This window comes from Girardinichthys multiradiatus, chromosome 7 (assembly GCF_021462225.1).
Source record: "Girardinichthys multiradiatus isolate DD_20200921_A chromosome 7, DD_fGirMul_XY1, whole genome shotgun sequence".
Classification (NCBI taxonomy): domain Eukaryota; kingdom Metazoa; phylum Chordata; class Actinopteri; order Cyprinodontiformes; family Goodeidae; genus Girardinichthys; species Girardinichthys multiradiatus.
Window position 1 is genome coordinate 21,498,930 of NC_061800.1, and position 19,791 is coordinate 21,518,720.

A 19,791-nucleotide genomic window follows, 5' to 3' on the forward strand; every position below is an offset into this window, starting at 1 on the left:
TAAAAATCTGCAGGACTATGCCAGAAAATGGCTCCATCTACACGTTTTCTGTCGGACATTAGGTGACCTTCATTTCCTGTAGAAAAAAAACGTAGCTGCAGCCAAGAGTAGGAGAGGACCACAGACTTTGGACAATCTGATGGTATTGTGCAATGATCAGACTCTCTCTCTTTATGCTCCAACTGTGTGAAATGTTGAGAATAAGTGCCGTTCTGAATGTGAATTCTAAAGGTACTAAAATTAAAGGTTTATTTTAAACAGTTCTGCTAAACAATAGGCCTTTTAGGTGGGTTTGATTTTAAATACCTTTATCAGGGGTGCTAACAACTCTGCCATCATCTAGATCCGCTTCAATGCCTAAAGTCGAACCAGGTGATTTTAAAACAAACATGACAAAATGACTAAGATGTGTTTTATGTACAATCTGATCCAAGTTAAGATGTGATCTGGGTTTCATTTCATCCCTTACCACCTGACGGTATTCCTAATTCTATATAAAAGTGTTTTTGTTAAGCAGACGCTAAATTGAGTAGCTACATTTCAATATTACCCATATAATGGATGAGAATGTTGGTTATGGTCCAGTCTGAGGTGTGTTGATTATTTTATTGATGCTATTATTGCTAAACAGGGCTTGGTAATTGAATTAAAACAAGTTTCTGTACAATTCTCTCTGCTCCATCATCTCAGTATTTCAAATAAAGTGTAATACTCGTCTCAGATTAAATTACAACTTAATGCTGTTGCAATTCGATCCATGATACGTTTGTAAGGCATGCGTCAGACATCCTGGCTGCGTTAAGACCAGAAGGGGGTTAAAGACTCGGCAACATAAATCTGCATTCTTCAGATTTTGCGTCTCATGACGGAGGCACAAAATGTTCATAAATGGAAATTTTACTCAAAGCAGACAGTTTAATGGTATAACATTTTAATACAAATATCTATCTTCATAGTTACAATAGGAGGAAAATGTACAAAATTACATCACTTCTCATATGTAGGTTTTTTCCCTAAAAAAAGAAGTACCTGTCAAAATATAAACCTGGGAAACATTAGGAGATAAGACTGAAGCATAATTGGACTCTGCAGTTTACAAATAAGCTGAGCTCCTTTACTACAACTGAAGAGAGCACACGGGAAGAGGCTTCATTCATGTACCTCTGAAAACATTTCTATAAGTGTGTTGAACCGACTCTGGAGACCATTTTAGTGCCTCCATCTCTGCACGGCTGCCGAGTTTCCTTTTCTGATGTATCGTGGCCTGTAATAACTGCACTTCCGTAGTCACAAAAGGAAACTATGAGGACGGGTGAACCCGACAAGTACCTCAGTTCATACTATAGACGCTGAACCACAGATTGAGATGAGATGGAAAAGATGTCATTCAGGTGTCCACGGTTAGGGTGGCGAGTGTGAAACTGACCTAAACAAAAGGAATTCAACATCAAACTGGTTATTTTTTTAAACTGATTCGATTTTAAACTATCTGTCTATAAATAAAGTCCAACATGGCATCCATGAAACTCTTATGGCCTTAACGTGGCTTAAAGCCAGCTGACATGTGACATTTGCTGTAATTAATGTCCCAAGTCAGAAATATTAAATATGTTCAAAGGCCGTCACTGAAATAATGAGGATTCCTACGTTTCCAATTTTAAACTTTCAGAGTTTTCCTGAGGTGATTTTTCAGCATCAACAATAAATCTGCACTCTTGGTTGACCAGTTAAAGTTTTTTTATAAATTAAACATGAGGTCCATTTTCTAAGGCTATGTTTAAATTCTGATTAAAACTTAAAACATTGAACACAGATCAGGCATAGCATTATGATCAAGTGTGGTGGAACACAGTGATTATCTCCTAACCGTGGGTCCTGTTAGACGATAGGATATGTTAGCCAGCAAGTGGACCTTTTCCCAAAGCTGATGAGTTGAAAGCAGAAAAACAGGAAAGAGAAAGCATTTGATAGATGAGAACTGAATCATGATAGCTAGAAAATTGGGTCATGGCATCCCCAACACTGCAGCTCTGGTGGGGTGTTCCCGGTCAGCAGAGGTCCGAGGAAGAAACCGTGGTGAACCAGAGTTCCCTGATGCACATGGAGCGCGATCGTTGGCCTGTCCGGCTCAGTCTAACAGATGAGCTGATGTAGCTCTCAGATTACTGAAGATGTTTATGCTGCTTCTGACAGAAAGGTGTCAGAACACACCTCGCTTTGCAGTTTGTCACATAAGGAGCTGTGTAGATCGCTCAGGGGGGAAGCAGTATTCCCTGACGACTGTGGCATCTGTTTTTAGATGAATAATGCGCCCTGCCACAAAGCTAAAATGGTTCAGGAATGGTTTGAGAAACTTGTTTCAGCTGTTTACCTGGCCTCCACTTCCTCACATCTTAATGCAATCAAGCATCTGTAGGATGAGCTGGACAAATAAGTCCAAATCCATGGAAGTCCCACCTTAGAGGACTTAAAGGGTCTGGTGGAATCCATGCCTCGACGGGTCAGGGCAGTTTTGGCAGCAAATTAGGGAACCAACACACTATAAGCTGGTGGTCATAATGTTATACCTGATTGGTGAGTTCATGCATATGCTTTAAGTCTGACTGAAAAGTCCCACACAGTATGTGCAATACATGGTAAACGGTCACCATTTGTTAAATTAAAGTAGAAGTCTGTCTTTTCTACTTGATATGAAATCATCTCGGCTTGTTTGAGCTTTTCAGAATAAAGATTCAGCTTTTCTTCTGTTGGTAAAATCTGGAAGCAAAGTTTTTTCAATCCATACGTTATTTTCTTGTCTTATTGATACCTGAAAAAAAATTAAATAAATCTATATTCCCAAGACTAGAGGTGTCAGAAAAATCTAAATCTTTCCAGTCAGTACTGATCAGATTAAATTAGCAGTTATGAATTTTAAGTCCTCAAGCACAAAAAAAAAAAAAAAAAAAAACTAGATGAGTGTCTCATCAATGGTTGTGAACTGTCAGGAAGCTGTACTACCACAGAAAACATCTAATTAGACTAACTGGAAACATCTGCATGAGAGAAACGGTTTGAGAGTGAAGTTTGTTGCTAGCAGAGCTTATCTGAGGAGGAAATTAACTGTTTTTATGATCTAAACATTTTCAAGCAGGCAGATATTATAAAGGAACTCCTATAATTTATTCTTTTTAACTCAGACTGAACACAGCACATTAACATATTAAAAATAACACAAAATGTGTAGCAAAACCTATTACCATGGAAGGCTACAGTAGTAAAAAATTCCTATTAGAGTACAAAACTGATACGAAGGTTTGCGAAGACACATATTTTCCTTAGATCCATCATGGTGGAATAAAAATGTGCCTCTTCAGCTACACGGAGAATCCAGACTTCATCAGCCGTACCACAGAGTTGAACACCAAACCTGTAGCGATCAGATGAGTTTCTCCTCCACATCCTCTTGATCTTCTCGGTTGTCCTTTACGATGCCTTCATCGATACTCTCCAGCCTCAGTCTCTGACCGTCCAGGTATCTGGGCTTCTGCGTACCCCTTGTCACAAAGAGCCCCCCTTGCGGAGCTAGACTCTGCTCGAACAGTGCGAGCTTGGCATCGCTCTCGATGGCCTTCGCCAAGCAGGAGGCGAACGAGTCGAGAGATTTATGGACCTCTGCGTGGACGTGCACTGGAGACGTGTTTTCCGCTGAGAAAATAAACAGTAAATAAGACAAACGTGCTTGGCACAATTTTATTTTTGTCTCTTTCAGACGGAAACTTCTTTCTCTAGTGTGCTCCCTGGTTTTTGATCTGCTGTGGAGCAGCATGCTTAATGATGAGATACCTTTGGAATGCTCCACCTGGTCTTCAAAGGTGACCGAGCTCCGCCTCTTCCCAGATGGATTCCCATGGAGCGTCGGGAAGGAGGAGCCATCTGAGCAGGAGTTATCTAGCAGCATCACATCCGTGCCTGCAGGCGACACAAAGAGGGTGGCTTCCTGTAAGCGGTGCTTTACGTATAATTCAGGATATCTTTTTATCTCCCAGTCAAAAACAAAAACACAGCACATGATCTAAATCATCCTGAATGCAGCCACTTCAGCTGGAAGCATGAGCTGTTCAACAGGAATGTATGAAGGACCATGACAAACTTACAGGTAGGGTTAAAAACGAGATTTACACAAAGCTCGACAGATTAACATTAAATGCATAAAAAAAAAAAAATACTAAACACTTTAGTCAGACAGTCAAAATGAATTTAATTTGTATGATTTAAAGAAATAAAACCGAACAGAAGGTAGAGGGAAATGTAAATGTGAAACATGTTCATTTATTTCACATAAATGTAGTTTAGAGACATTTGTCAGTTTAGGTCACATATTTTTATCTGTTTTATCTGTTAAATATTAGGTAGAACAGAGCTTCTCAAACTTTTAATACCAAGTACCATCATACTGACAGAAAGAATAAAACTGTAGTACTACAGAACCTTTTTTCTTTTTCCACATGCACTATATATTGCCAAAGGTATTAGTTTACCCATCCAAATGGCTGAAATCAGGTGTTCCGGTCACTTCCTTGACCGCAGGTGTATAAAATCCAGCATCCAAACATGCAGACCAGGCATGAACTCCATATTCTAGAGTATGGACTCTAGAGCACAGGAGATGTGTTCTCATACTTCTCTGTCTGGCAATCCAATTGACGACTCTGGGTTTGGTAGTGGCTAGGAGAATGACACCTGCGTGACTGCATTGTGTCAAGTGTACAGTAAGGTTTGGTGGAGGGGAGGTTATGGTCTGGGATTGTATTACAGGATTTGGGCTTTGCCACTTGTGGCAGAACCTCTTACTGCTTCATAGGAACATGAATGGGCGAGTTTGATCATACACAAGACCTTTGGGATGAATTACAGAAAAGTCTGTGAGTCACACCTCATCATCCAACATCAGTGTCTGACCTAACAAATGCTCTAATAGAAAGAAGGTCAAATATTCTTCTAAACCCATTCCTGAACCTTGTTGAAAGCCTTTTCAGAACAGCTGAGCCTGTTGTAGCTGTAAAGAGTGGGCCCGAAACCAAAAAGCCTTTGTATTAACAATAGGAAGTCATTAAAGTTCAGGTGTGACCCAGGACTTCTGCCAATAAACTGCATCTCAGCACTGTATATTTTGTTGAACAATGCAGAGTTTCCATTTTAATTTCTGAGTCTCAAAGTTTCAAGTTGGAAAAATGTAACCTAACCATCCCCTAAAGTCTTGTATCTCACAAAATATTTCATACAAATGGCTGCAGCCATAAAATATTTTAGTAATCTATAAACTCTACTTTATTAAATTATGTATAATTAAGTAATCTGATAAATATGCCAACCTATTTAAAAAATAGCTTCAAATAAAAAACATTTTATAAATCCACCACAGCATGTGATTCCAGTTTGTGTGCTGGGTGTGTGGGGTCTGCAGAGATTTTAGCTGCCCTTTTCCTGACCCTAAACCTGTATACGTCCTGGATGGAGGGAAGGTCCAACCTGGATCAGACCAATGACCTGTTTCTGGTTCCCAGTCATCTGTTTTAGTTCAAATTCTAAGTCATTTAATTAATTTCTCTGTACTTCTCTTGAGAAGCTTTTGTTTGAAGCAAAGATATATGTGCTTGAACAACAGCACAGTTAAGCTGTCGTAAATAAATGATATCAAAATACCACTAAAGGCAGGAGCAACCGATGGTACTTGCACCACATGTAGAATATTATTCAGAAAGTAATTGTCCACAAAAACCAATCCAAGAAAAAGTAACGAACTCTGTCTGCCCCAGCAGCAAAAAGCTATATGCATATGGTATAATAATGTTAGCAGCAGCCAGAGGTGAGAGTGTTGCTCCTTTACTGCTACCCAGAGTTACAAAATATATTAAACTGCAATCATCATCGCACTACAATATGTGCAAATGTGTGTGTTTTTTTTTCTTCTTTCTGTGTGTAGTGCATACCTGAGTCCTGAGTGAAGCTGAAGCCAGTGTCTCCTGTGCTACTGCCCTGGGCCAACAGGTGTCCCCCTCCAGCCAGCATAGCAGTCAGGTGCGGGGACATACCCAAGTCTGACAAAACACAAACGCATTCCTTATAGGATCATACAAAAACACACATCATACAAAAAAACAAAAAAATTGCTCCTGCATTCTTTAGACAGTTTATGGGAAACCTTCAGCCTCCATGTTGGTACAATATTCTGGTATAACATCTGGAACACGCTGGTATTAAAGTTGCAGCTCACAGGCAGGACCTTTTCTGTCGATTTCAGGGGTTTTTCATTTTCTGCAGGTCCCATCGGTTTTGGGGCTCCACAGGGTTTAATACTCAGTCCACCACAGTTTATCTTGTACAGAATGCCTCTGGGGTCTGTCTTTAGGAATCCATCTTTCTTTTCGTTGTTTTGCAGATGACATTCGGTTCTAACAGCCGTGATCCACTGACACCAATGTTAGATAGTCTGAATGAAGTCAGTTTGAGTTAATTTTTGGTGCCATAGCTCCTTACAGTCACTATGGTGAGAGGAATTTACACGCAATACTGGACAGCTCTCTAAAGCTGGATGAACAGATTAGTATTTAGTGCTTATTTTTTTCTAATTAAGAGCTATTGCTAGAGTGAAGGTTATTCATGCATTTATCACCTCATGCTGTCTGGATTGTTGTAAAACAAAGGTTTAGATTGGTAAGCCCTGAAGCATCTAACTTCTTAGAACGCTGCAGCACATTCTAACTGGTACTAAAGGACATGGACACTTTACTCCAATCCTAAAATCTGATCACTGTCTTGTTGTCCATTTTCCTTTGCTTCGAAAACGTAATTTCTTAAACTATCCACACACCTTCAACCTCCTGCTGCCTGAATTTATTTACAGTAAAAGAAAAATCTGCACAAAGATGCCTTGTCATTTAAGTTTGCATGTATCCAACAAAAGCTACAGCCTGGAAGACCAGAACCCCAGCTTTTGGCCCACCTGTAATTCTGTTGGAGATGCTGAAGAGACGGGACGTCCGCTGCCTTGTGGCGAAGGACTCTCTGTAGTAACGATCCCCGAAGCACATCCCCAGCAGCTCCTTCCTCACGGTTTTATTCCACAAACCGTAGATGAGTGGGTGGCACACAGCACTGCAGAAAGAGAGCCACGACACCAGCGTCTCCAGCCCCTGAGAGACGCTGCCCTGCCCCCACAGTGCCTCGGTACACACCACCCCAACGTAAGGCCCCCAAGTGATCAGGAAGGTGCCGATCACCACCAAGATGGTGACGAAGGCCTTGCATTGACTCCCTGCATACACAAGGCTCCGTCTGCTCCCGTTAGAGGAAGTTGAAGTGCTTGAGTTCTTGCGTCCGTTTCTCTGAGCTCCCACAGAGTCGTCTTGGGATACAACAACAGTCCCACAGTGTATTTTTCTGGCTTTCATGCGAGCCACACGGAAAATGACTCCATAGCAGGCCAACATAATGAAGAAGGGGGGGAGGATGCACCAGGTGACCCAGAAGGCAGTGTAACTTGGCTCTCTTGACCAGGATGCGACACATGTCCGCTTTAAACAGTCAAACTCAAAGGAGGACCAACCAAACAAAGGGGGCAGACAACCCACCACAGAGTGTAGCCACACGTAGGCGATGACCACCACCGCCCTGTTGCCCGTGATCTTCATGGGGTAGATCATCGGGTACAGCACGGCGTAGTACCTGTCGGGATGAAATAGGAACATGAAGAAGAAATCTGTCAAACAGGGGCTGAATGTGGTCCCCAGGGGAGACTTTCGATCCGTACACCACAGAGACTGCTGAGATGGAAGAGGGTGATACAGCAGCTAAAAGCTGCATGAACCCACTAAGAGTGCTGTAATGCGTTTTGGTAACAGCTGAAAACAACAAATGGACAGGAGCTTGGCAGAAGAACAAAAAAGCTGCTGTGTAACACAAAATTCCCAAAGGTGCTGAGGATAATTAGCAAAGCAGTGGGAACACCAAGGACTTTGAGCTGCTGAGAAGGCTCTTAGTCAGAGCTTTGTGAGCTCGGGAGAAAATAATACATAATTTATCTCAAATAGTTTTAAATCCTTAAATTGGCTCATATAAACTACACTGCATGTAAATTAAAAGTCCTGATGAGCAATTGGTTTATTTTCTTGAAGCCAAATTAGACATTTACATTTTAAGAAAAATAAATGGCTGTTGGCTGTTTCTCAAAGTTTCACAAGCAATTTTAAATGAGTCATACAAAGAAAAATCCAGAGGATTTTCATTGCAGAATGACTCCTACATCATGTGTCTGCGATGGCATAAAGGACAGAAGACCATTCTCTGCAGTGGCAGCGTCTCAACCAGGAGGAAGCTAGAGAGAGCCAAGCATTAACACCAAGGAGACTGTCGACATATTCTTCACATTTACAAAAAATAAACAAAAATAAAGCTGAAACATTTAGCTGTAACTTTAATTACATAAAATTCTGCTTTTTGCTGCTTAGCAGACATATTCAAAGCCCTGGAACGTCTTCACATTTCGACAGTTTTATTTTACTGGGACTTTATGTGACAGAGCAACATAAAGTAGAGCAGAAATGTCAGAAGGAAAACTGATACTTTGATTTAAACATGCCTGTTTCTATTAGCACAGCATACCTAAAGACTAAATCTTTGCCCATTGAGAAATAGCTCAAACTCAGTCAAACTGCATGGAAACGTTTCAAGTCTTGCCACTGAGTACATTTTTTGGATTTTGTTTTTTAAATAATTAAAAATATCATACATCATTTCCCTTCCGCTTAACAATTCTGTACTATTTTGTATTAGATCATCTCATTAGACCTCATTAAAATACATTAAAGTTTGTGGCTGTGATGTAAAAAATGTCAAAACATTCAAGAGGCAAGAATAAATGATATTTTTCAGTTTTAAAGGCTTTTCTAAATGTATCAAAATAAGATAATATAATGCAGAAAAATACCATCAGCAAGACCTTAACAGGAAATCTGAAAAAACTAAAATAAAAAGAACAACAATAGAAGCCTAAAGACACTAACTCCTTATAATCTGGAAACTGTTACATGCAGAGATCATCTAACTGCAACTATGCATTAATTTGATACAAACCTGTCAATGGCAATAGCTCCAAGGGTCAACATGCTGGCTGAGCTGATGAGCAGGTAGAGCAGCGCGGTGAGGTTGCACCACACCACCCCGAAGACCCACTCCCTTTTTGCTGAACTCACGGCCACAAACGGCAGCACCAGCACGGACAGCAGCAGGTTGGAAAGGGTCAGGCTGAACACGAACTTATTGCTCGGCGTGAGCAGGTACGGTCTGCGATAGAGGGTGGCCACGATCAGCAGGTTCCCCAGGCAGGAGAGGAGCGTGATGGTCACGATGGACACAGACTCCAGGGCTGCCAGACCATCACTATACCCCGCTGAGGTGCAGTTCCTACTGGTGTTCATGGTGAGAGACCGGACCACCGGACGGGCGATTCAACTGTGAAGCTCTGCAGAAAAGGAACTCACCATTACACGTATACTGACTAGGAAACCAGAGGCAACCAGACTAATAACGTTGATGAAATCAAAGTCTTGAGAACCCTACTAATGTGATTGTTCCTGCAATGAATAATTAAGATGAAATCCCCAAATCATGATCAGAATTGAAGAAGCCTTTTAGATGAGAGGTGCAACAGCATCAACTAACAAAAAAGTCCAGTTGCCTTCTATAAAAGCATCTAGGTTTGGCAAGTTCAAATGACGTAAACACAAATTTCTTGTAGACACTAGTGGTCTTTAATTTCCTCGAGTTTGTTTTCAAAAGTGAACCAACAGGGAATGGGGTGGAGAAAATCTTGCCATGGTGGTAATACTGGTAAATATTGCAATGAAGATATCAGTTGCGATTTATGTTTATTTTCTTCTTTTCTCTCTTTCTCACCTTTAGCACTTTGGGCGATGTCATTTGAGTCCAGTGTGAGCATCTGGTGCCACGAGACTCTGTCCAACTGGCTAAACATTACATAACTTGTAAATTGCAAGTTTATAACACTTAGAATATATCATCCAACAATTACTGCACTCCAATCAGTCCTTTGTCATATGAATATTGCACACACTGGTTATGCGATGGCGGCATATTTGCGATATAATTCTAATTGAGGCTGCACAATGTATTTGTGAGAATCGAAAAAGCAAAATCTAACCTGGAACCTGTAAATTTAGGTTTTCAAAGCTCAAAATAAGCAACAGGTTAGAAGGTAGCGAGCCACTCACAGTACCTGGTTCGTGTAAGTTAGGCACTTTGAGAAGAAATACATGGATGGACAGATGGTTGCATGGATGGATGAAAAGAAAACAAATGAATGGATGGAAGAACAAATAGATGAATGGATAATAGATGCACAAACAAATGGCTGAAGAGCTGGACAAACAGATAGATGGATGCTACTTTTAGACAATGTGGCACAGAATAAATCTCAGACATCCAAATATTTGCCCACATTCCATTTACTTTTTCCACTTTTTTCCATACCTATCCAGACCTGGAAGGTCATTTAATTAAATCCCAAACTTTTCCAGATGCACAGGAACCATGCAGGTTAAAGGGAGAAAGCCTGTCACTATAAATACTACTTCTCAATAATGACAAGATTTTCCTTAATCACTGCATTTTAAAATTAAAACCCCTTTATAAGTACTCAAAAGACAGAGCTACAACAATAAACAGCTACGCTTCAATATGGGAAATACTGCATTATTAAAGCTAAATTTAGCACCTTAAAGCATGCTTTTACAGCCGCAGTTCCCCATGTTTCTCTGCAGATTATGTTACATCAAACTTTGGTTCATTTGTCCTACAGCTTCACGCTTAGCCGCTCCAGAAAGTGGATTAATTTAGTTACTGCACTGCTAACAGCATCTCTTTGTAAGGGAGACTCGAAGCCGGTTTTATTGTGTCCTTCATCTAATATTCATAGATTGTAATGACGTTACAAGGCAACATTTAAAACTATTTTATTGTATTTGTTTTACCTCTAGCAGCCAAAGTTTGAACTCGTAAGAAACTTGGGTTTTATGGTTGAGGTTTTATAGGTTGGTTGGTTTAGCACGGTTTTACACCAGAACCCGTTCTTAATTACTGTGTGTTCATACAAATACAACTTTGTGTGATAATGGTGGTTAAACTTAACCCCAGAGCGCAGTATGTGGTGGATTTGTAGCTTTCTGAACAGACGGATTCGGATATAATGCAGTGAATTGTGCTCGATAACGTCCAGCTCCAGCCTCCATATCGTTAGTTAGCTAAGTTTGGCTAAAACTTTCCCCCCATTGTCCCTCCCTGAAACTCGGCTTTTTTACCTGCTTTTTTTCGGCGCTGGGGCTCCACGTTTCGCCTCTCAGCGAAGACGAAGCATCCATCTTGTTTTCTTTTTTGTATTTTCCTCAACACTAGAGGAAAGAACGGGACGAACCAGAGAAAAAAAAAAAAAAAAAAGCAAAGCCAGTGAATATGGGAAAGGTTTGGTAGGGTTTCGTTCTTGTTCAGGTTGATCTCGAACGGCCAGCTGTGGCTGCAATGGCGTCCTCCTCCTCCACCATCTCCCACCCTGAGCTCCAGCTCCCTCTCCGAGCTGCCACCCTCTGTCTGTGTGGGTGGTCGTCGAGGATAAACGCTCCGTTTTCATTTTGCCATTGAAGCAGCGCTGTTATATCCCCATTAGGCTTGGTTAAAACTTTTTGTCTTATGATTTGTTATACTATGCGCATTAGAAAAAAAATGTATATTTTAATCTGTTTTCAGGAGCAGCACAGTGCTGTTTATAAAACCATGTGTATGGGTGGGTACATGTTGACGGAGATATCTGTTTATGAATGAACTGTTTTGCATCGCTAGATTCGTCTGGACCACACACGAAGATCATAGCTTCCCGCTATAGATGTGCCGCTCGCAACCGAGTCGGCTCCTTTTGCCAACTCATTCAGTGAACGACAAGAGCTGTAGTTGTCTCAAGGCACTTCACAACAGTCAGGTTACATACAGGGGTTGGACAATGAAACTGAAACACCTGTCATTTTATTCTGAGAGGTTTCATGGCTAAATTGGACCAGCCTGGTAGCCAGTCTTTATTGATTACACATTGCACCAGTAAGCAGAGTGTGAAGGTTCAATTAGCAGGGTAAGAGCACAGTTTTGCTCAAAACAACATTATGGGTGACATACCAGAGTTCAAAAGAGGACAAATTGTTGGTGCACGTCTTGCTGGCGCATCTGTGACCAAGACAGCAAGTCTTTGTGATGTATCAAGAGCCACGGTATCCAGGGTAATGTCAGCATACCACCAAGAAGGACGAACCACATCCAACAGGATTAACTGTGGACGCAAGAGGAAGTTGTCTGAAAGGGATGTTCGGGTGCTAACCCGGATTGTATCCAAAAAAACATAAAACCACGGCTGCCCAAATCACGGCAGAATTAAATGTGCACCTCAACTCTCCTGTTTCCACCAGAACTGTCCGTCGGGAGCTCCACAGAGTCAATATACACGGCCGGGCTGCTATAGCCAAACCTTTGGTCACTCATGCCAATGCCAAACGTCGGTTTCAATGGTGCAAGGAGCGCAAATCTTGGACTGTGGACAATGTGAAACATGTATTGTTCTCTGATGAGTCCACCTTTACTGTTTTCCCCACATCCGGGAGAGTTACGGTGTGGAGAAGCCCCAAAAAAGCGTACCACCCAGACTGTTGCATGCCCAGAGTGAAGCATGGGGGTGGATCAGTGATGGTTTGGGCTGCCATATCATGGCATTCTCTTGGCTCAATACTTGTGCTAGATGGGCGCATCACTGCCAAGGACTACCGAACCATTCTTGAGGACCATGTGCTTCCAATGGTTCAAACATTGTATCCTGAAGGCGGTGCCATGTATCAGGATGACAATGCACCAATACACACAGCAAGACTGGTGAAAGATTGGTTTGATGAACATGAAAGTGAAGTTGAACATCTCCCATGGCCTGCATAGTCAACAGATCTAAATATTATTGAGCCACTTTGGGGTGTTTTGGAGGAGCGAGTCAGGAAACGCTTTCCTCCACCAGTATCACGTAGTGACCTGGCCACTATCCTGCAAGAAGAATGGCTTAAAATCCCTCTGACCACTGTGCAGGACTTGTATATGTCATTCCCAAGACAAATTGACGCTGTATTGGCCACAAAAGGAGGCCCTACACCATACTAATAAATTATTGTAGTCTAAAACCAGATGTTTCAGTTTCATTGTCCAACCCCTGTACATTCCAATTAATCCTAACCATTAAAAAGTGCAGTCAGATTCAGTTATTTATTCAAATTGGATAAAAGGTTTTTCTATCTAAGGAAACCCAGCAGATTGCATCCAGTCAGTGACTTGCAGCATTCACTCCTCCCGGATGAGCATGTAGAGACAGTGGACAGTTACTGTTGTTGACTTTGCAGCAATCCCTCATACTGAGCATGAATGTGGCGACAGTGGAGAGGAAAAACTCCCTTTTAACAGGAAGAAACCTCCAGCAGAACCAAGATCAGTGTGAGCGGCCATCTGCCACGACCGACTGGGGGTTTGAGAGAACAGAGCAGAGACACAAAGAGAACAAAGAAGCACTGATCCAGGAGTACTTTCTATGGGAAGGAAAAGTAAATGTTAGTGGATGTAACTCCTTTAGTTGTTTCACCTAGAAAGAAAGAACAGATAAACTCTGAGCCAGTTTTCAAGGTTAGAGCTGCATTATGCAAGAAGATGATTGGATTGGGTTGGACATCCATATTTTAATGTCATATGTGGATAAAATGGAGTTCAAACAAGAATAAAGATAAACATCAGCTGACATTTGTGTTTTGCAAATGTATGCATCCTGAAACTATAAATAAAAACCCAAACTTTGCTATTTTTTAAACCAAAAAGTTCTGTAAGGTGACAAGTCGTTTATAAGCTAAAAATGTTCTGGCTCTTTTTGCTTGAACTGAGCTAAATGATGAGGATCCAGGAAAAGAGCCGCAATTGCCATCCAATGCAAGAACACGTCATCTGCCGTCTTCCAATCAGGGACCGGGACGCGTTACTAACTTCGACCACTGGGTGTCGCACTTTCACAGAGCAGATTCAGACACATCTGAGCTTTTTAGTTTGATTAATTAAAATTCATGTGACGTACATGGTTAGGTTGGCCTAACAAAGCTATCTCTAAAAGGTTTTTTATGCTTTTGGATAAAGCTGTTACCTTAACGCATAATTTAGCAACAAGAACATACAATTTTCTTTTTTTTTATTGTTGGCATCCTCCATCAAGTTCAGATAGATGGAAATAGATTGCAATAGCTCAGACACGGTTTCCTTGTTAATACATATAACAATTATAAACGTAAACACAATTTGGGAAAGCATTTAGTTTTATCAGTAGGTCCAAAATAAATTCCACCTTAAGGTTAAAACTTCGGCATGGAGATCTGTGGAGTGTAGTCAGTCAAAAGAGAAACCATCAAACCCTGAAAGAGGTAAAAAAGTCAATATTAGTAAACATTATTAACAGTGAGTGTGAAGTATTTACCTGCTATCTTACCATGATGGTCCATTTCCGATTCTCTGCCTCAGGAAAGACGAGGGAGCGGGATGAATAAAACACCTGGTCATCCACCTCCTCCATCTTCCGAGGGAGGCAGTGAAGAAAGGTCCAGTCTGGTTTGGCCACATTTCCTGTCTGTGTTCATCCAATCCCAAATAAAATGACAATAAATATATTCCAAGTCACTGTAGTGGCACATTTAATAAAGCATTTCTAAATCAAAATGAATACACATTTGATTTTTGGGAACAGAGATTGTTTCATACTTGTTGAACTATGATATAAAGTCACAAACAAAAGATAAATAAATAAACGTTTGTTTAAAGGCAGTTATGATGTTAAGATTGCTGCTTACTCTGATCTCTTAGACAGAAGAAAAATATCTCCAAAGAAAAATGGCTTCTTGATTTTCGACCACAGGGAATGGAAATACAGCAGAAATACAGTTCATAGAGGTAGAAATGCAAAAGCGTTCATACCAGTTCAACCTTTTCACATTTACTCACATTACAACCAAAAACTTTAATTCACTTTACTGAGATTTAATGTGATAGACCAACACAAATTGTCACATAATTGTGAAGGGCAAATATGATACATGACTTTCAAAATGATAAATATCTGAAAAGTATAACGTGCATTCAGCTCTTTGTACTCTGGCACTCTAAATAAAATCGATTGTGAAGGCCTCAAGTGTTTGTTGGAAAACATTACGAAACAGACAGCATCATGAAGACCAAAGAACACAGAGGACAGATCAGGGAGAAAGTTATGGAGAAGCATCAAACAGCTTTGAGTTTTAAACTAATTTCTCCATGGAAAACGCTATGTGGAAAACTAACACTTCAACTGCACCTTATCACGAACATGCCATCCCTACAGTAAAGCATGGTGGTGGTGGCATCATGCAGTAGGGATGCTTTCCTTCTGCAGGGACAGGGAAACCGAGTTGAGGGGAAGGTGAATAAAGCTAAATACAATCCTGGACAGAAACCTTTTACAGGCTGTGGAAATGATGAAAATATGCTCTCCATTAATCTGACTGAGCTTGAGCTACTTTGCAAAGAAAAATGGTCTATTAAATAAAATGTCAATAAAATATGTTGACGTTTGTTGGTAGTAACATGAAAAAATGTGAAAAGGCTCAAAGGTTATGTATTGAAAGGCACAATAGAGTAATATAGCTGATCTTTAAATACCACCTAAACAAGCTTCTTCCTTGCCTGCATTGTAATCTGGTATCCCTGGAAATCTTTGAGCCTCCTTTTTTTCTCCTCTTCCTGGCCCATGCTGACCCAAGTGTCAGTGACCAAGACATTGCTGCCATGAGCCGCCTCCATCGGATCAGAGGTCAGAACAAGTTGGGTACCATGCTGAGACAGAACCATGATTAGAAACAAACTCGGGGTGAATGTTGTTAACCAAAAATAGCTGTAAGCAGTCTAGGACCTCACTTGTTTGGACAACTTCTGCGCCTCTTCAATTACATTCTTGTCTGGTTCATAACCCTGTGCAGAACAGCACATTTAGTGTGACAGGAAAACAGCCCATCAAAACCAATGATGGAAGAGGCAAACCTTTGGTGTGGCAACTTTAAGATGAACTCCCAGTTTGGCAGCAGTCATCATGAAGGAGTGGAGGACATTGTTTCCATCTCCAATCCAGCTGACTGTAAGTCCACTAAGATATCCATAATGCTCCTAGAAGCAAACAGTGGTGATTAAGCAGGTACATCATATAAATAATTGTAGTATACTGGGATAAAAATGGCACCTGTAAAGTAAGGAAGTCTGCCAGAATCTGGATCGGGTGATAAAGGTCAGAGAGTCCGTTAATTATGGGAATGGAAGCCTCTCGGTCCAGTTCCTCGAGCGTGGCATGGTTGTAAACTCGTGCCAAAACGATATTGCAAAGTCCCGAGAGAACCCTGTGCAGAAAGATATGAGATACCTCACAACTAGGAGACCCACTGCTTCCACCTTCACTGAAAACAGTAATACCACGAGTTACGACTAGGGAATATCATCCTGTAAACGAAATGCTGACTGAGGTATTTATGATCAACTTTAACTGGTGGTGTTTGATGGTGAAGTTGGAATAAAATATTTTTTACCTTTCATGAAATTAATGTGAATTTGATTTCTATTCTTGATAAAATGTGTATCTCATCAATCAATTATTAATCAATCCGTTTCTGACATTTTCCAGTGAAAATATAACTACAATAAAGAGCGGAAATGTGACTGAAAACAAAGTTATTCCGACTTTATGTGCAACACGGGAGGAATGGTCACCAGTGGCGGTTCTTGCATGAATGGCGCCCCAGGAAAGCCCATCCTTCTACAGTCAAAATGCAGGAAATCATCAAAACGTCTGGGGCAGGATAAAATGCAGTGCAAAATAGTCTATCTATTCTCAGCCGCAAGAAGAAAGCGCTATGTCTCCACTGACGTATGAATGCATTAGAAAACCTTCTCAAGGCATAACTGACAAATAAGTTATACTTTCATGTGCCAAAATCCGCCACTTATGGTGACTTTTCTATTTAACCATTCCTACTTAATCTATGTGGTGCAGTAAAGTAGCATATTTCATATTTGGAAGTTATGTTTTTGGAGTTATATTTTATGTTTTTAGGATTATGTGCAGTTCGATATTCACTGCCAAACAAGCTGTTCTGATTCATAATATTTTTATCTTCCTCTGTACTGGCATGATAATAAATACCAGCAAATATTTAGAAAACGTACTGGTATGACCTATCCCCTTTTACAAGTCAACATCAAAGAAAGATATTCAAATGACCTTTTTTCTCTTCAGACATTAGTTAAATAAAGATATTCATATACCTTGCTGTGTCGGTGCAGCTTTCATTTACTCCCAAATGGATGTCCTGTGAGGTTAGGAAACAGGGGTGTCCACCCAACAAAGCAAAACCTGCAATATGAATAAACTTTAGCTTTCATAAAAGCCTAATAGATGCTAGGAAATGATTACATGAAAAACAACACTATGAAAAGATACATGCACATTAAACAGTTATATAGCACCTTGGAAGAACATTCAGATGCCCTTATTTTTTTCATGTTTATTTTGTCACATCACAGCCACAAATGTCAATGTATTTTACTGTGATTTTATGTGATTATGCAACACAAAGCGTTGCATAATAGTGAAGGGGTAAGAAAATGATACACGGTTTTCAAATCTGAATCTGAAGAAAAAAAAAAACCATGGCATACATTTGCATTTACCCCCCTGTGTTCGTACTTTTTGGAACCACCCTTTGCTGCCATAAAAGCTGCAAGTCTTCTTGGGTATGGGGGAAAAGTTGGATATGTAAGCAAACATCCCACGCGCCATCCAATTGAATGGAGAGTGTCTATGGGGGTTGATGAGCATTTTCAAGTTGTGGCACAGATTCTCAATTGATTGGAGGTTTGGATTTTGACTGGGCCATTCTAATGAATATACTTTAATATAAACCATTCATTTGTAGCACTGGCTGTATGTTTAAGGTTGTTGTCCTGGTGGAAGGTGACCCTTTGTCTCAGTCTCTAACAGGTTTTCCTCCAGGATTGCTCTGTCCTTAGCTCCATACACCTTCTCTTCAACTCTGACCAGCCTCCCTGTCCCTGCTGAAGAGAAGCCTCCCCACAGAATGCTGCAGCCTATACCATGTTTCACCATGGGGACGATCTGTTCAGGATGATGCACAGTTGCAGCAGGGAATTTAAACCTTTCCATAAGTTTCTCCCAGACCCGTCTGCTGTGTTCCTTAGTCTTGATGATGCTGTTTGTTCACTAAATGTTCTCTAACAAAACATCTGAGGCTTTTAAATCCATAACAAATTTTATGCTGAGCCAAAATTACACACAGGTGGACTCTGTTTAGTAAATATGTGACGTCTGAAGGCTAGTGGTCGCACTAGATTTTCTTTGTATTACTGTAAAAAGGGGCTAAACACCTTTCGGATTTTTATTTGAAAAAAAAACAAAAAAAACCGCATCATTTTTCTCTCAACTTCACCATTATGTGTTACTTTGTGTTGGTCTATCACATTAAATCCCAATGAGATAACTTGAAGCTTGTGGTTGTAATGTGACAAAATGAAGAGCTCTATGTAGTGAGAGGATATAGCTCAGTGTTTTGTCACAGGCTTGCCATGAAAGTCGCCTTTCAGCAGATCTTTTGTTTATGGTAACAATGACAGCATCAGAGCAGTGAACCCTACCAGGACACATTATCTATTAAACTGTCCTGAAAGTTATGAAATAAGCTTTCATGCAGCACACAGTTCTCTTTTAAAGCCCCATGTTGATATACAAACTGAACACCTGTTTCTGTGGACATTCTTGTTCTGGTACTCCTCTTCTCAAATATCATGGCGATTGCCTTTCCTTGCAGAAGAGGCAGATACTGAAATAGAAATAGCAGTTGGCTTCTTTAAAACACTATAATGTAAAGATAAAGTTGTTTAACATATGGGCATTGACGTTAACATTTGGTCCCTTTAGTTCAATACCTGCTTTTCATGTTTTATCTGATGCTTGAGGTCCCCAGATACCCACAGCAACCTCTTGATTTCATCTGAGCTGAAATCTTTAAGTGTGAGACAGCTCCGACCCTTTAAACTCACTGAACTCAAGGAAGCCGATCCACTGCTGAAAAAGGCAACAATATTTGTATGATTAAAACGCAATGTTGACAAGAAATGGCTTTTAGTGAAATCACCTCTAAATAAAGTGGAGTTGCTTACCTAAATCCTCTTTGAGGGTTGTGATGGAAAGATTTCAAACACTTTAAAAAGGATCTGCTGACAGACAACAGATTTAAAGGCATTGCAGTTTAAAGGAAGATAAAACAGCGAAACGTTCAGCAACGTTATGGATCATCAAGTCACTGGGTCCGCACCCTTTTAACGCCGGGAGCACGTTGCGCTTCTGAGTGGGTGGAGTCTAAGAGGGATTTAAACTGCAGCAGATGATCGGTGCTGCTTTCAATTTATCTGGGAACTGAGGTCACAGAAAGACGTCTCACCAAACGTGACCAAACCAGTGCTCAGCATTCTGGATGTTTGAAAACTATAGAGAATGACACATGAAAACCAAGAAACACAAAAATAGACATAAGCACGAATAATAAATAAATAATGCAGCGGATTTAGGAATGGTGGCAAAGCTAAATAACA

The 19,791-nt window shown here is 40.6% G+C and overlaps 2 protein-coding genes across 4 annotated transcripts; both read right to left on the bottom strand.

The window, feature by feature from the left end:
- Positions 1-914: 914 nt before the first annotated feature.
- gpr161a (G protein-coupled receptor 161a) lies at positions 915-12,009 on the bottom strand. Of its 3 annotated transcripts, XM_047370560.1 has the most exons (7): positions 11,358-12,009; positions 9,115-9,502; positions 6,986-7,707; positions 5,973-6,080; positions 3,826-3,951; positions 3,410-3,687; positions 915-1,426 (listed from the first exon to the last, which is right to left on the bottom strand). In XM_047370560.1, exons 2-6 carry the CDS (start codon positions 9,456-9,458, stop codon positions 3,419-3,421), a joined length of 1,569 nt encoding a protein of 522 aa, XP_047226516.1. In that variant the 5' UTR covers positions 9,459-9,502; positions 11,358-12,009; the 3' UTR covers positions 915-1,426; positions 3,410-3,418. The 3 variants fall into 3 exon arrangements, with proteins under 3 accessions (XP_047226516.1, XP_047226514.1, XP_047226515.1); XM_047370558.1 differs by having other exon boundaries at positions 915-3,687; XM_047370559.1 differs by lacking the exon at positions 11,358-12,009 and adding an exon at positions 9,937-9,959 and having other exon boundaries at positions 915-3,687.
- A 2,276-nt stretch (positions 12,010-14,285) lies between these two features.
- On the bottom strand, positions 14,286-19,520 carry otc (ornithine transcarbamylase). Its single transcript, XM_047370568.1, has 10 exons — positions 19,360-19,520; positions 19,126-19,264; positions 18,938-19,019; positions 17,449-17,536; positions 16,373-16,526; positions 16,177-16,299; positions 16,054-16,107; positions 15,823-15,972; positions 14,597-14,734; positions 14,286-14,522 (listed from the first exon to the last, which is right to left on the bottom strand). Exons 1-10 carry the CDS (start codon positions 19,440-19,442, stop codon positions 14,463-14,465), a joined length of 1,071 nt encoding a protein of 356 aa, XP_047226524.1. The 5' UTR covers positions 19,443-19,520; the 3' UTR covers positions 14,286-14,462.
- Between the last annotated feature and the right edge of the window lie 271 nt (positions 19,521-19,791).

Bases quoted from the DNA above. Each gene is read 5' to 3' on its own strand.
- gpr161a (XM_047370560.1), bottom strand. From the start codon at position 9,458: ATGAACACCAGTAGGAACTGCACCTCAGCGGGGTATAGTGATGGTCTG. The intron at 7,708-9,114 runs GTTTGTATCAAA...TCATCCCGACAG, and splicing joins GGAGCTATTGCCATTGACAG to GTACTACGCCGTGCTGTACC. The intron at 3,952-5,972 runs GTATGCACTACA...TGTCGCCTGCAG, and splicing joins CAGCTTCACTCAGGACTCAG to GCACGGATGTGATGCTGCTA.
- otc (XM_047370568.1), bottom strand. From the start codon at position 19,442: ATGCCTTTAAATCTGTTGTCTGTCAGCAGATCCTTTTTAAAGTGTTTG. The intron at 16,108-16,176 runs GTTTGCCTCTTC...TGTTCTGCACAG, and splicing joins TTAAAGTTGCCACACCAAAG to GGTTATGAACCAGACAAGAA. The intron at 15,973-16,053 runs GTGAGGTCCTAG...GTTCTGTCTCAG, and splicing joins CGCAGAAGTTGTCCAAACAA to CATGGTACCCAACTTGTTCT.